Here is a 14,623-nt window from a genome sequence, read left to right on the forward strand (position 1 = left end):
AATTATCAGTTAGATTGGTACGATTTTTTTACGTGTTTGCTTTGTACAAAAACTTGCGGATCGAATAAAATTGAAATTCCTATATAAATTATTGTCACAATTCAAGACACCAATAAATTTGCGACTGGATGCACTGGTAACTAGTAATATCTTGCTTTGAGAATTTTTTTTAAATCATCGGCATTTAGATTTGCTTGCATTCAATTCGCAGGCAAAATTTTGTGCCGCATTCTTCACACTTCCTGTGTGGACTGTCGACAGTCCAACAGTCCTCTCTGTGGGCCGTCGGTTGACCAGGATTGCATAACTACAAAATAAATTAACAAATAAATAACTACATAAATAAATATCCATACGTTTATCAATTGGTGTACCTATAATTAGAAAAAAAGGCAGGGACAACACGGGGACAATATAGTTCAGTTTATTTTTATCAGATTGTTGGTCCGTTGGTTATCGTAGACAGCAGATGAATATCACCATGAAATTGTTTAGACAGGATCATTCACCCATACTTCGGCGCTTCTAAACAGCTGCGGGTCCTCGACGGTAAAGGTTTAGAGAAACACAAGTTCATGAAAGCGCCTTTCCATACGTAAAGTGTAGGCATACTGCGGCGGCAGCCGCAGAACTGCAGAAATGCCCAACATCTTTATTCCCTTGTGGAAACGCATACCTCTACAGCAAGAGTAAATAGCAGTAATATTTTCGCCAAATTAACGAACCATGACATCGCAATTGTGCGCAAAATATTTCTTCGTGTATGTTTTGTGTTTTCTTTCGTTTCTTTAACTCTAGTTTTCGAGTAAAGACCAAGTGCACAGAATTTGCAAAGTAAGGCACCCTTTAGTTCTAAGGCACGCTAAATGTTTATGCGCGTACAAGAAGTAGCTTGCAGAGAACGGGTACGCACAGGACATTTTTATTAGGCGTAGTGTATGAAAAATAATTCGACTGACATAGCTATTTATTTAGAGGGGTTCTTTCCTGAAATGAGGTTTATTGCAGCCATAAGCGAAACGCTGCCGTTAGGCATGTCGGACATTGCCATTGAACCCTTCGGTTTCTTTTCTTATGTCATATCTGGATATGATGATCTCATGGAATTAATGACACCAGCTAGCCGAACAATTGGGAAGCTACGCTCTACTTTGACAACATCTGTGTATGTTCACTTCAGGCGCACTCTCCTTCAACAGGTGCAAGTAAATGGCAATCATTATTTGCAATCAAGAGTAACTTCCGTTCGTGCAGGTGTCATCGAAACGACTTAGCCGCAGAGATTGATAATGTACGTCACGGTCGCTAAACTTGACCAGCACTAGTTTTGTGGGCATTGGTTGCCACACTATGGCGTGAGGTCAAATAGTGACGAAATTTACTCACGTAGCAAATACATCGCGGACATTTCAAGGATAATTTTGGTGCCAGAAAATTGTCAAACTATATCATTTCTTGATTTACGTAGTTCACGTAGGTTAGTGCACGTATCTTCTGACTGCGCTAAAAAGCTCACCTCATCTTCAAATCCTCTTTTTAAAAGAGACAACACTACTTGCCTGAAATGGCTGTTTCCCCGTTGCAAATCTTGCCTTTGAGGAGCAATTTCCTGACGCCAATATTTATCTAAGCTAACTTGTCACTGACCGCGTCCCCGCCACTTCATGTGCTCTTACAAGCAAAAGCACGTGTACTACCAAGAAATTTCGGAAAAATTATTATTTAGGCGCATGTTTCATGTACGTCAAAAATATCTTCTCTTCAATGAGCACCCCGTTATACCAATGAGTGTCAAGCAACCACAGCACTCAAGAAGTAATAGGGTCGTTTTTCCCTGCAAGTTCTGAGAAAGCGTCACTATATATTCGTGGTTGCCCTTCATGAGTGTCCAGCTGAGCAGCAAAGAGCTTGCCAAGTCAAGAATCAGCTGCAAGCAAGCACCGATAACAATCCAATTAGTATGACATCCCGGAAACTATTTTCATTCCGTTTCGCAAACTGTGAACGTATTGTAGCATCATGTTGCAGATAGCTGCGCAATGTCATGAAACGGAAGAATATAAAAAAAACTGGATAGAAACGACCGATTTAAAATCAGCGACAATCAAAATCCTTCTGTGCTTGAGACAGAAGGAAGGCTAGGCATGTGTACTGTAATCGGCAGTGGTTGCGACGCACGTACGCATGTGTGTTTTTCTGTAACAACTTCAGCTTCTCATAGTGGTGTCACAATCTGCGCAGATTAACATGACAGTACAAGCTGAGCACAATGACTTGAGCATCGACCCACTCACGGGTTGCTTCGGCACAAATGTCTGTGACAGATTCAGCATGAACACGTTCAGGAATGGAACGCTTAAATGACACAGCCTTTCAGACTGAGGTATAGCTCCTTAGACAGCAAACCATATTAGAAGAAAAGCAGCTGGGAGCGCGCCTCCGTGATGGTAAGGCATTCTCTTTCATACTGCTTGCACTCATGTTCCTTTTGTCCACAACTTACAACTGGGAATGTAGAATAACGATGGAATAAGCTCATCACGAAGATATCTGCCGTCCGAGAGAGTAACAAAAAAAGGTCTTCTTGGTTGACTTCGCGACTGAGCGATAAGGAGGCCTCCATCGGCACCACGCATTCGTATTCTTCCTTTGGATGCCGAGTGAGGGGGGTAAGGGGGCTGCATCGAGGTCGTAAAAGTAGGAGCGAGAACTAAGGTCAAGAACACGAGGACGACGGTCTCCCACCGGGCGACATGATGTCCCTGAGACGTAGTTGGCAGTCGAGGAGCGCGCGGAAAGCGGCGTACTTGGCATCGTGGAACCGCCGCTCACTCGAACGCGGCGCCAACACTTTGCCTGAGCCGCCCATCCGGAGCATAGCCTCCGTGACGCTGGAGTAGCGACCACTTGCGCTGGCCGCCAGGATGGCGCCACCGAGCAGCACCGACTCTGTCTCTGAGGGTAGTAACACCGGCAACCCTGCGTAGAGAGGGCAGCCATGTTGTTAGAGAATTTTTGTGCGTTCGGTATTCCGGCAAGCGGGGGCGGTTTGCCGGATGAGCGGTGGCGTAAACGTCATTGGCCAGATGGGTGGCTCCAGCTGGTGGTGCGAAGGTCAGCCACATTAACACAGAGCCAATTACAATACTCTGCTTAACTGCTGGTGTAAACTTCTGAAAGCGGCACAATCGTGTTGCCGAAAATTTGCACCAGCGGTGAACCAAAATGTGTTAGGTTACTGCAACTTAAGCACTGTGTTTGTCTGACTGAGCTCTAAGGCACCAGACGGCTGCACCGCTCCGGCCGCCCACGTTTACGCCCTCGCATATCCGGCAATGCGGCCAAACTACCCTCGTTTGAGGGAATAGCGCATCGGCTAAATGTCTCATACTTTGGACGTGTAAACAGCATGCAGAAGCAAACTTGCGCTGTTGGCTACGGCCATTGTCAGTACAGAAGTTTAGCCGCTACTCGGGCAGTTGCTTCTAGCCTTCTATGTGGGCCTAGAAGCCGTCGTTGTACCACCAAAACACGTGATACTGTAGTTGAGTGTGCATGAAGCATGCGCAAATAAATCGCTGCTCTTGTGATTGCCCATTGAATATTTCTGCAACATATGTTATTCAGCAGGCAAGTATTCCACTGTGCCAATATTGACTATAAATTTTTCATGACGAGTAAAGGGGATAATAAGCATATTTATTAATTAGTAAGCATACTTAGGCGAGTACCCCGGCAATTTCGTAAACAAAATCTTATGCACAACGCGCAAAGCCTGACACTTTACTCATTGCGATGCATACGGCTGCATAGAAAATGCATGGGGAATCCTATAGTACGGGCGGGCCAACTAAAATTTGCCGGTGGGTCAACTTGAAATTCGGGAGAGAACAAGCCTAAACTTTGAGGTGGGCCAACTTTAAATTTGGGAAAGAAATGCAAATGTTAAGTAACAACCAAGCAAAAGAGTGCTTACGCATTGGCGTACAAATCTCAGAATTTCTGTATAATTTTAATGCCAAAATCCTTATTACTCAGATAGCTGAAAGCAATAGCTGTGGCGGATAGAGTAGTTGCGTTTTGCACGGACTCCATAAGGCAATCCCAAAGTAGCGCAGAACCAATGGTGTTTGTATGACCTGTTATGCTAGGTCCATAAAGCACAGTACGGCCCATCTCTACTTTTCTTCTGGATATTGTGAAAGTTCTTAGGAAAAAGAACCATACGTAACATCCTATTCATTCGCCAAGCTTTACAAACGCTAACATTCAGATAGCGGACTAACATCACTTATTCTCTTTGGGTGCGGTTTTATGCCCCGCAGATTGATTCCTCCTATCATGGCACGGTAAAGCACAAGCAATGAAATTTACGAAAATATACATCAACACAGTTTAAGATGGCACTCAAAAGAGATGAATATTTTAATGGTGAGCTGGAAATGCCTGTCTGCCAGTCCACCTAGCACGCGTACCGAGAGGTTTGGCAAAAGTTATAATATACAAAGAACGCAGATATACAAAGAGCACACCCAATCCACGAACACAGACACATGAAAGCTATGAGCAGTGACTTTCATATAACAGCTAGCTCACAGAAAGATGGAGGAGATGCTATTAACAGATGATAAACAAGGGAATCCTCAGTCACCAGTTATGCAGATTCGTTGAAGTCCCAGACCCGTAAGCCAGGGTCAGGTTTGGACAAGATGAAGCACCTACGCCAACTATACAAAAGTACAGCCATAAATTATGCGCAAAAAAAAGGTTTGTAAATTATTTGTGTCGATACGACCATCGTAAACAAGTTCTACAAACTAGGGATTTCGGGAAGATATCTTGAACATTAGCTTGTTTGACTACCACGGTGAAAATATGCAGCAGTAAATGTCGCAGAAGTTTCGAGGACAAAGTTATTAAGGCGATCTCACACATATTCTAGTGCCGCTGTGCTCCTTGGGTGGGTGGTGGATTCATTTTATGAAGGGCTCAATGTCCCTGAAGGTATCAGAGAGAAAGAGAGCGATCGCCGAAGAGCACAGCACCCGCTACAATGCGATGTGTAGGCGCTCATCGCGGGTGGTTCGGCCTGAGAACTCCTGCGAAATACCACTATAGAGATTCAATTCGTGCCACATCAGATACATTTGAATTGGTATCACAAGGTCGCGTCCCACCAATGGAATGAACGTGGTGTCTTAGGGCGACAACACTCTGCAAATATGTGACTAATATATGATTATATTCGTTATTGCTAATACGAATCAGATGCTTGGTTTGAAAACTAACATATTGATTGGAAAAATACGTTGCGCGTGCAAATAGCTGGTTTTCCACACCAGAACGCCCTTTCAATATTCTTGCAGATGACGTAAGTGATCGCAAATGTCGAGTTTTTTTTTTCATTCTTTATTTTTCAGGCGAAGGCATGGTGTTTCGTAATTGTGATACTCTGCTGTGTTGTAGTTAACTGGTTTGTGTATCTACCATTGTGTCTTCTCGTATATTTTCCTATCAACTTCCCCGGCTTTCTCTTTGTAATGTTCACTGTCGGAAATAAACATCGAAGCAAACGAAATGCGACATTCGCCTCCTTTGAGCGTCTGTTTAAGGACCTGCATAATGCGAAAAGGCAGGATTAGGCGACTTTGCTAGCCACTAAAAAAGCAAGACATGAAGATAGTTGCTCGTAAGCCAGCCACGAAATAGTCGACGCCTGGTATTTTCCAAATCTACAACCTAAATTAAATGACTGCTGAGAAGCGCAGCACATAACAAACGAAATAAAACAGTTATATTATTTCGCACCTTTTACTACCTTTCTACATAGAAAGCTGGAATGGTTCCAAAAACTCAATATAGAAACGGTATTCTGTGGACATTCAAATAGAAACTAAATTTCTGCAGTTGAACTTCCCAAAGCGCCACACTGAAATGATATAGACACAGTAATGGAGCTCTTCTGATTGATTCATTTGAATCGTTTGGTTTATTTAACGTGCACTGAAAACGCGCTGCAACGACGTTTTTCTTTACTTACCTTCCTCCCTTCCACAGTGGGAGGCGGTAGCTATGGGTGGGCAACGAAACGGCGACCGCGTACTAAGCAGGAGGCAGTCGTAGCTGTTGAGACACCCCGGCGAGTACTGGGATGTTCCAGGATCTTATTTCTTCATTCGACACAAATCAAAAATTTTTGGCTCATAGGAACACCTAATGGAAACACGTTGAATGTACTAACCGCCTAGCGTCACATTTAGCGTAATATTTACCGTCACCTTTGTTGACAAACACCTCCCACTGTCGTTTGAAGGAGTGCTCTTGCAAGTGCATTTATCTAATCCACTCACCCGTGGCGTCTGCGTGCAGCTCAACGTAGAGCGGATTCTTGGCCAGGCCTCCGCACATGAGCAGGCTGGACACCGAGTGACCCGTGTCGGCCAGTGCGTCCATGATGTGGCGTGTCCCGTACTGCGAACGAACCACATTTCGCAATAAAGGAAACTGCCACTGTATTCGGAAACAGTGCCCTTTGAAAGATAACGAACGAGAATTACACAACGCGGCAATGCCAAAACACGCGTGTGCAGTGCATTGGACGCATGTTAAAGATCCCGTGGTGGTCATAATTAATCCGGAGTCCCCCACTGCGGCACGGTTCATAATTACATCGTAAAACACCAGAATTTTGAAATAAAGTCAATTACAGGTCTTAGATATGAAAGAGGCTGCTTGAATAATAAATTCGCTTCGTGAACAATATGATAGCGATGCCGTCCAGAGGTATCGGTAAATATTGGTGGAACGTAAAATTCTCACGAATTAGGCTGAGCCCAATTAATCACTTACGGCTATGTTCGTACAAATTATTTGGCCCATTAAAGCAGGAGACAGGTTTTTCGAGGAAATCTAGAGAAATAGGTCGGAGTTACAGTTTGCCCCGGCCCCGTAAGCTGCACTTCGAAAAGGAGACGTGAAGGGAATGCACTGGTGCTGAAATGGTGGAGGTACATACTAAAAGACCAACATATTGAAGTTTTTCCGCTGCGGCGTTTACAATGCAGGGTAACGCTCTAGGTCTTGAAAAGACCAGTTTTGGAGACGATTGATCATGCCAAGGACTCAAGATGAAGTTACAGGGGCCGTAATCGCAGGGACCACCAGTGGTCGTTTTCTAGTATTCGGCGGACTACGCGAAACAGGTGTTTCTGGCAAGAACACAATGTTTCGATTTCGTATGCCGTTGCTACAACGTATGGGATGTCGACAGCGCCTGGTGAACGCGACGCAGATCAAATGCAATGCGCCACACTTGTTCGCTCATGCTCGCACTCGGGAGGCGGCCGGACTTTGATTCAACGATTAAAAGGCGGTGCATTACATGGCGCTCCAGGGAATTTGTATACAGACCAGAAAAGCCATCCGCAATTCAGAGGAATCATGAAAATTGTGCTTGCTTAAGCATGTACCGGCTCATTATCGATCATGCCACAGTGTGCAGGTATTAACTGAAAGATTACATGTTCGCAATTTTTATTGTGCACTGTCAAGCTGTGTTCAACCATAAATATGAATGTCGTCACAAAAAGCAATAATGCAATAAATAGCCGGCTGGCTGGCTTAACAACATTTAATCCACGGGCAAAGCGGCTCGTCGCAAAGAAAACGAGCAGCTTTGCAAATAGCGAGAAGGCGTTAAGCACTGAAACAGTGGTGTTCAATCAGGAAGCGCTGTATTTTGGTCAACTCACAGGAAGACGAAAGCCGCAGTTCAGACAGACAGTCTGACAAGCCCATCAACCGATACCTCAAGCTAACATCGAACATCATCGCGATGTGAAGCAGTATGTCAGGAGACTGAACGCAGGACTTCGCAAGTGAAGGTATTATAAGCCTCTCCAAACTTCTATGCCTTACATGAGGAAGCGTTCTGTGAATATCAACGTGCGCAATGAACAAAGCTCCTATGGTTTTGCGTGCGGAGATGCGTGAGCACTAAAGACGCCGTTTCTAACGGAAAGCGACATTCTGGCTCGTTTTCCAAAGGCACTCGCGAGCACGGAGACCGAAACGGCCATGGGAGCGCGCATTAGGCAACACAAGACTCGAATTTATGACGCCGCCGCTACCAAAGACTTCCTTTCCAAAGATTGGCTTGTGCCTACAAACCAAGTAGAGTAGCCCACGAGACGCGCCACGTGGGACCATGCCGGTGCAGCATGGCTCGCGAAGAGCTGGTAGTGAAATTGAAGGAATGGTCGCGGTCCTGATGATGGTTCTATACCATAGTTGTAGAGCCGTGTGATCTTCCCAACGGGCCGGCGTAAGTCAATTAAGTACGATAATGTGTCGGGCGTCCGTCAGTGAGGCATCGCTTGAGCAACAAGCACAAACCACGGCAGTGCGGATGTGGTTTTATTGAAGAGATTTTGGCATGCAGGAGCGCGCGCAGTTGTTAGCAGGGGACATGTAGTGGGAATTAGAAAAAATGCTGCAGTTTCTGCCTGAAGGCGAAGCATCAATTGCTATAGCAAATTATCAGACAACTATACGAAGAAAGGTTAGCAGTTTCATAGGCCGTATAAAACTAAACTTAAGAAGCATGATGTCCCGCGTGCACAGGTAAACACGAACACATATTACTCGATGACCACGGCCACGGGGTGTCTAAGCGCCTACGTCAGAAAGAGCGGCAGCAGAAGCAGCGAATTGTTCTATGGTATTCTATGGTCGAATACCGGAGATGGAGCGCGTAGTTAGCTTACGTAGCGCTGTTTCGTAGTCGCTCACAGATTTACCCGGTGGCTGATCACGTTTCTGGAATATCGCTCTGCTGTAAAGCTCTGACGGCCTGCGGTAGGAATGTTCATCAAGTCCGTCGTACTTTACGGCGGCTGGCGTATTTTGCTGTACGAAAGCAGACACAATGCTGTAGCTGTCCTAACACCGCACTCGAGCTTTGCGTAACCACGCTTGCAGCCACACGCCACGAACAAAAACGAGCGAAAACACTGCCTAAACAAGGGCTCATTCACACCGCCGACTGGCAGCGGTTGCGTGCCCAAGCTGGCCGACGTTTGTTGTGCAATGGGGAACCAGCGCTGGCCAGGAGGCGCTACGACATTTTTCATGCGTTACTAAAATATGCTGAAACCGTCCGATAGGGAGGCTACGAAGATGGCACGACATATTTAGCGATAAGAAACGTGCGCCTGTATCAATGTTTGTCTAGCCCGATGCGGCCAGCCAAGTTCTGTCCATGGCCATGCGCGCTGCGTAGAGCGCATGCGCTGTTACGTCCTAGCACGTCGGTTCCCTGCCGTTTGAGGAGCCGTGAAAAGTGGGACTCAAGACAATCGGTGAATTTGCTGACACGAAATCACTGCGTGTGCTACTGGAAACTGTGTCTACCGCTCGCTAGGCTGTGTGTTACGGCGCTGCTGTCGGCACGCGAAGCTTCAGCGCTGGTTGCCCATTGACAAGTCTGGCAGTACCTAGAAACACCGAAAGCACACCCATATTGACACGTGTACTTATCTTTATCGGGCGACCACGTTTAGCCGCCTAACAAATGTTATCGCAAAGCGCGGGACGCGCTTGCATGTATCCGAACTTTCTGGAAAGTTATCGATGCTTCTATCCGCTGTCTGTTGTCGCCGAACCTTGTGTTATCTGATTTCATCGCTTGACGCGAATGTTGTGGAACATTGTAGAAGGCATGCGGGTCCCAACGATTAGTCTGGAACATTCGATGACTGCTGTATAAAAGCCGACGCGCTTGACCCGCTGATCAGATTTTCGACGATCGCCGACTGTGTTCGCCGCTATCGTTGTGCTTTAAGTGTAGCCTGTTTTGTGGGCACAGGTTCGCCCAATAAAAGCCAGTTTTGCCTTTCACAGTACTGCTACTGTGTTATTCACCGTCACGACCACGTGACATTTGGTGGAGGTGCTTGTGCGTTCATGTACCGAACGCCCCCGCAAAGCCGCGATCCAAGCCCGAAGCCCGAGGACAAAACCAACGTCGCCCAAGACCAGCGAGCTAGCCGCCGGCTGCAAGGACTGCCCCCAGAGCACGGACTCCTACCTGACACGAGCAGGAAGATTGCCACCAAGTCCTCCCCAATGGCAGCCCCAGCATCCCCCGTCGTGCTGCAGCAGCCCAGGGAGCCCCCCACGTTCCGCGGTTCAACATTCGAGGACCCGGAAACCTGGCTCGAGACGTACGAGAGGGTCGCTGCATTTAATAGCTGGAACAGCGACGACAAACTGCGACATGTCTTCTTCGCATTGGAAGACGCTGCCAGGACGTGGTTCGAGAACAGAGAAGCGACGTTAACGACCTGGGACCTTTTCCGAAGCGGCTTCCTGCATACATTAACAAGCGTCGTACGACGAGAACGAGCCCAAGCACTACTGGAAACCCGAGTGCAGCTGCCCAACGAGACCACCACGATTTTTACAGAAGAAATGCGCCACCTATTCCGCCACGCCGACCCGGAAATGCCCGAGGAAAAGAAAGTCCGGCTACTAATGCGTGGTGTTAAGGAGGAACTTTTCGCCGGTATGGTACGAAACCCACCGAAGACTGTCGACGAGTTTCTTCGCGAGGCCACTAGCATCGAGAAAACACTCGAGATGCGAAACCGGCAATTCGACCGCCGCACCAACGCTACAAACTATGCCGGAGTTCAATCACTGGCCTCCGAAGACCTGCGCGAGGCTATCAGGGCAGTCGTACGAGAGGAGCTTCAGAAGATCTTCCCGTCGTCGCAGCCTCAAGTGGCCTCGATCGCTGACATCATCAAAGATGAGGTTCAGCGGTCGCTTGGAGTTCCGGAGGTGCAACCTCAATTACCACAACCCCAACCCGAAGCGATGACCTACGCCGCCGTCGTACGCCGTCAAGGCCCTCCTCAGCGACCACGCCAGGGCCCTGCAACGACGCAATTCCGTCGTCCGCCGCAGCCGGCGACAGCGCGCCCACCCGTCGCCCAGCGGAGCTACCCGAGGAAGACCGACGTTTGGTGCGCTCCTGACCACCGCCCGCTGTGCTACCACTGCGGGGAAGCGGGTCACGTCTACCGACGATGTCCATACCGGGAAATGGGACTGCGAGGTTTCGCCGTCAACGCTCCGCGCCCGCAGCAAGGTGAACGCCCTCGCGATATCGCTGACTACCTCGCCGCCACTCAGTGGAACTCTCGACGACCGTCCCGTTCGCCGTCACCAGGCCGCTACCTGTCGCCGCAGCGCCGTCCATACACTGGCCCAGCCCGGGGCCGCTCTGCGAGCCCATACCCGGAAAACTAAAAGCAGCAACCGATGGAGGTGCGGTTGCTGTTCGTCGAACTGACGAAGGTCCTCCGCCGCCGACGAAGACGACGAAGAAACTACCTCGACGACATAACGACACGCCACCGTCCCGACGAAGTCTGGAAGGAAAGAATGCGACGACGAAAGACGACCTGACGACGTCACATACCAGCCACAGGGCAACGCGACGCAGTCGTGATCCGACGCCAAGACCGAACTGTAATGCAAGGCAAAGAGCCACCGACCTCGACGTGCTTCTCGACGGCCACGCAGTCACCGCCTTAGTCGACACAGGGGCTGATTACTCCGTCATGAGTGGACACATCGCCGCCCAGTTGAAGAAAGTTAAGACTACGTGGGAAGGCCCTCAAATTCGTACTGCCGGAGGACACCTCATAACGCCGACTGGAATGTGCACGGCAAGAATTACCATTCACGACCGGACTTACCCTGTCACCTTCGTTATCCTCCAACAGTGTTCACGAGACGTCATTCTCGGCATGGACTTCCTCAACCAACACGGCGCAGTCATCGACCTGAAGTCAAAGTCAATAACTCTGTCGGAAGACCATGCGATACCGTCGGAGAACGCTCGTAGTCACCACGCCTTGAGTGTGCTCGAAAATCAAGTGAGCATCCCGCCTCGCTCCAGCGTTGTTATTTCCGTCGGCACCGAAACACCCACTGACGTAGAAGGTGTCATCGAAGGCGACCAACGTCTACTGCTGGACCGTGAAATTTGCGTCGCAAGAGGGATCGCTCGACTGCACGGAGGAAACACGAAAGTGTTGCTGACAAACTTCAGCCAGGAGTTCAAGCACATCAACAAGGGTACGACGATCGCATACATCGAGGAAATTCTGGAAAACAGCAATGCGTTTGTCCTCTCGGATTCCGCCGCATCTACCCCGACGACCATGGTTGCCGAACCAGACTACGACATAATTCCATGTCTCCCTGTGATTAAGCAACAGCAGCTCAGAACTCTGCTCCGGCGATACAAAAGCTGCTTTTCGACGTCATCGAGGCTTCGACAAACACCAGTCGCCAAGCATCGCATAATCACCGAGGAGTACGCTCGACCACTTCGCCAGAGCCCTTACCGAGTTTCGCCGCGAGAACGTGAAGCTATAAGAGAACAAGTCGACGAAATGCTGCGCGACGACATCATCCAGCCGTCGAAAAGCCCGTGGGCATCCCCTGTTGTCCTGGTGAAGAAAAAGGACGGAACCCTTCGTTTCTGCGTCGATTATCGTCGTCTGAACAAGATCACGAAGAAAGACGTATACCCTCTCCCACGGATAGACGACGCATTGGATCGGCTCTGCAACGTTAAATACTTCTCGTCGATGGACCTCAAGTCTGGCTATTGGCAAATAGAAGTCGACGAAAGAGATCGTGAAAAGACCGCCTTCATCACCCCAGACGGCCTCTACGAGTTCAAGGTTATGCCATTCGGACTGTGCTCGGCGCCTGCAATGTTCCAGCGCGTGATGGACACGGTTTTAGCAGGATTGAAGTGGCAGACCTGTCTCGTTTACTTGGATGACGTCGTTGTATTCGCCGAAAGTTTTGACGATCACCTTAGGCGGCTTGCCACAGTACTAGAGGCCATCAAGTCATCAGGGCTCACTCTGAAGCCAGAAAAGTGCCGCTTCGCTTACGATGACCTTCTATTCCTAGGCCACGTCATCAGCAAATCCGGAGTACGCCCCGACCCGCAGAAAACAGCTGCCATCGCAAAGTTCCCGCAGCCCACCGACAAGAAGGCAGTGCGTAGATTTCTTGGCATGTGTGCCTACTACAGGCGATTTGTCAAGAACTTTTCACGCATCGCTGAGCCGCTGACACAGCTAACTAAATGTGACGTCGACTTCAAGTGGGAAACGCCACAGTCTGACGCATTTCAAGAACTCAAACGACGCATGCAGTCGCCGCCCGTACTTGCGCACTTCGACGAGCACGCCGATACCGAAATACACACTGACGCCAGTAGCCTAGGCCTCGGTGCCGTCCTAGTCCAGAGAAAAGATGGACATGAACACATGATAGCTTACGCTAGCCGATCATTGTCAAAAGCAGAAGGCAACTATTCTACAATCGAAAAGGAATGCCTCGCCATCGTTTGGGCCACAGCGAAATTTCGCCCTTACCTATATGGCAGGCCATTCAAGGTGGTCAGCGATCATCACGCGTTGTGTTGGCTAGCTAACCTAAAAGACCCTTCAGGACGGCTGGCACGGTGGAGCCTCAGGCTACAAGAATACGACATCACTGTAACTTACAAGTCCGGACGAAAACACTCAGATGCCGATTGCCTATCCCGCGCCCCCATTGACCCGCCGCCGCAAGATGACGAGGATGACGACGCCTTCCTTGGAATAATAAGCGCGGAAGACTTCGCCGAACAGCAACGAGGAGACTCGGAGCTTAAAGCCCTAGTCGAGTATTTGGAAGGGCACACCGACGTTGTCCCAAGGGCATTTAAGCGTGGATTATCTTCGTTCACGCTTCAAAACAACCTGCTCGTGAAGAAGAACTTCTCGCCAGTCCGCCCCAGCTACCTTCTTGTTGTACCGTCAGCGCTGCGTCCAGAAATACTGCACGCCCTACACGACGATCCAACCGCTGGGCACCTCGGATTCTCGCGGACGCTGTCGAGAATACAGGAAAAGTATTACTGGCCGCGCCTAACCGCCGATGTCGCCCGTTACGTCAAGACATGCCGCGACTGTCAGCGACGTAAGACACCGCCGACAAGACCAGCGGGATTACTACAGCCGATCCAGCCTCCTTACCGACCTTTTCAGCAGATCGGGATGGACTTGTTGGGACCGTTTCCGACATCAGCTTCCGGAAATAAGTGGATTGTCGTGGCGACGGACTATCTCACCCGCTTCGCTGAAACTAAAGCTCTACCGAAAGGCAGCGCAGCCGAAGTGGCTAAATTTTTCGTCGAGAACATCCTGTTGCGACATGGTGCTCCAGAAGTCCTCATCACCGACAGAGGAACGGCTTTTACAGCAGAGCTCACCCAAGCAATTCTGCAGTACAGCCAGACAAGCCACAGGAGGACAACTGCCTACCATCCGCAGACGAATGGTCTCACGGAGCGCCTGAACAAGACCCTCGCCGACATGCTAGCAATGTACGTCGACGTCGAACACAAGACGTGGGATGCCGTCCTGCCGTACGTAACCTTTGCGTACAACACGGCGGTGCAGGAAACAACACAGATCACGCCGTTTAAGCTGGTTTACGGCAGGAACCCTACGACGACGCTTGACGCCATGCTGCCGCACGTAAC

The 14,623-nt window shown here is 49.1% G+C and overlaps 1 protein-coding gene across 1 annotated transcript in view; it reads right to left on the reverse strand.

The window, feature by feature from the left end:
• Positions 1-408: 408 nt before the first annotated feature.
• LOC135908911 (FGGY carbohydrate kinase domain-containing protein-like) overlaps positions 409-14,623 on the reverse strand; it is a 67,354-nt gene continuing 53,139 nt past the window's right edge. The window contains exons 12-13 of the mRNA XM_065440741.2: positions 6,351-6,471; positions 409-2,979 (exon numbers count right to left, since the gene is read on the reverse strand). Of these exons, the coding sequence (XP_065296813.1) occupies positions 2,717-2,979; positions 6,351-6,471 (384 nt within the window). The 3' untranslated portion in view covers positions 409-2,716. The remainder of the gene's footprint in view (positions 2,980-6,350; positions 6,472-14,623) is intronic.

This window comes from Dermacentor albipictus, chromosome 9 (assembly GCF_038994185.2).
Source record: "Dermacentor albipictus isolate Rhodes 1998 colony chromosome 9, USDA_Dalb.pri_finalv2, whole genome shotgun sequence".
NCBI classification, from domain to species: Eukaryota; Metazoa; Arthropoda; class Arachnida; order Ixodida; family Ixodidae; genus Dermacentor; species Dermacentor albipictus.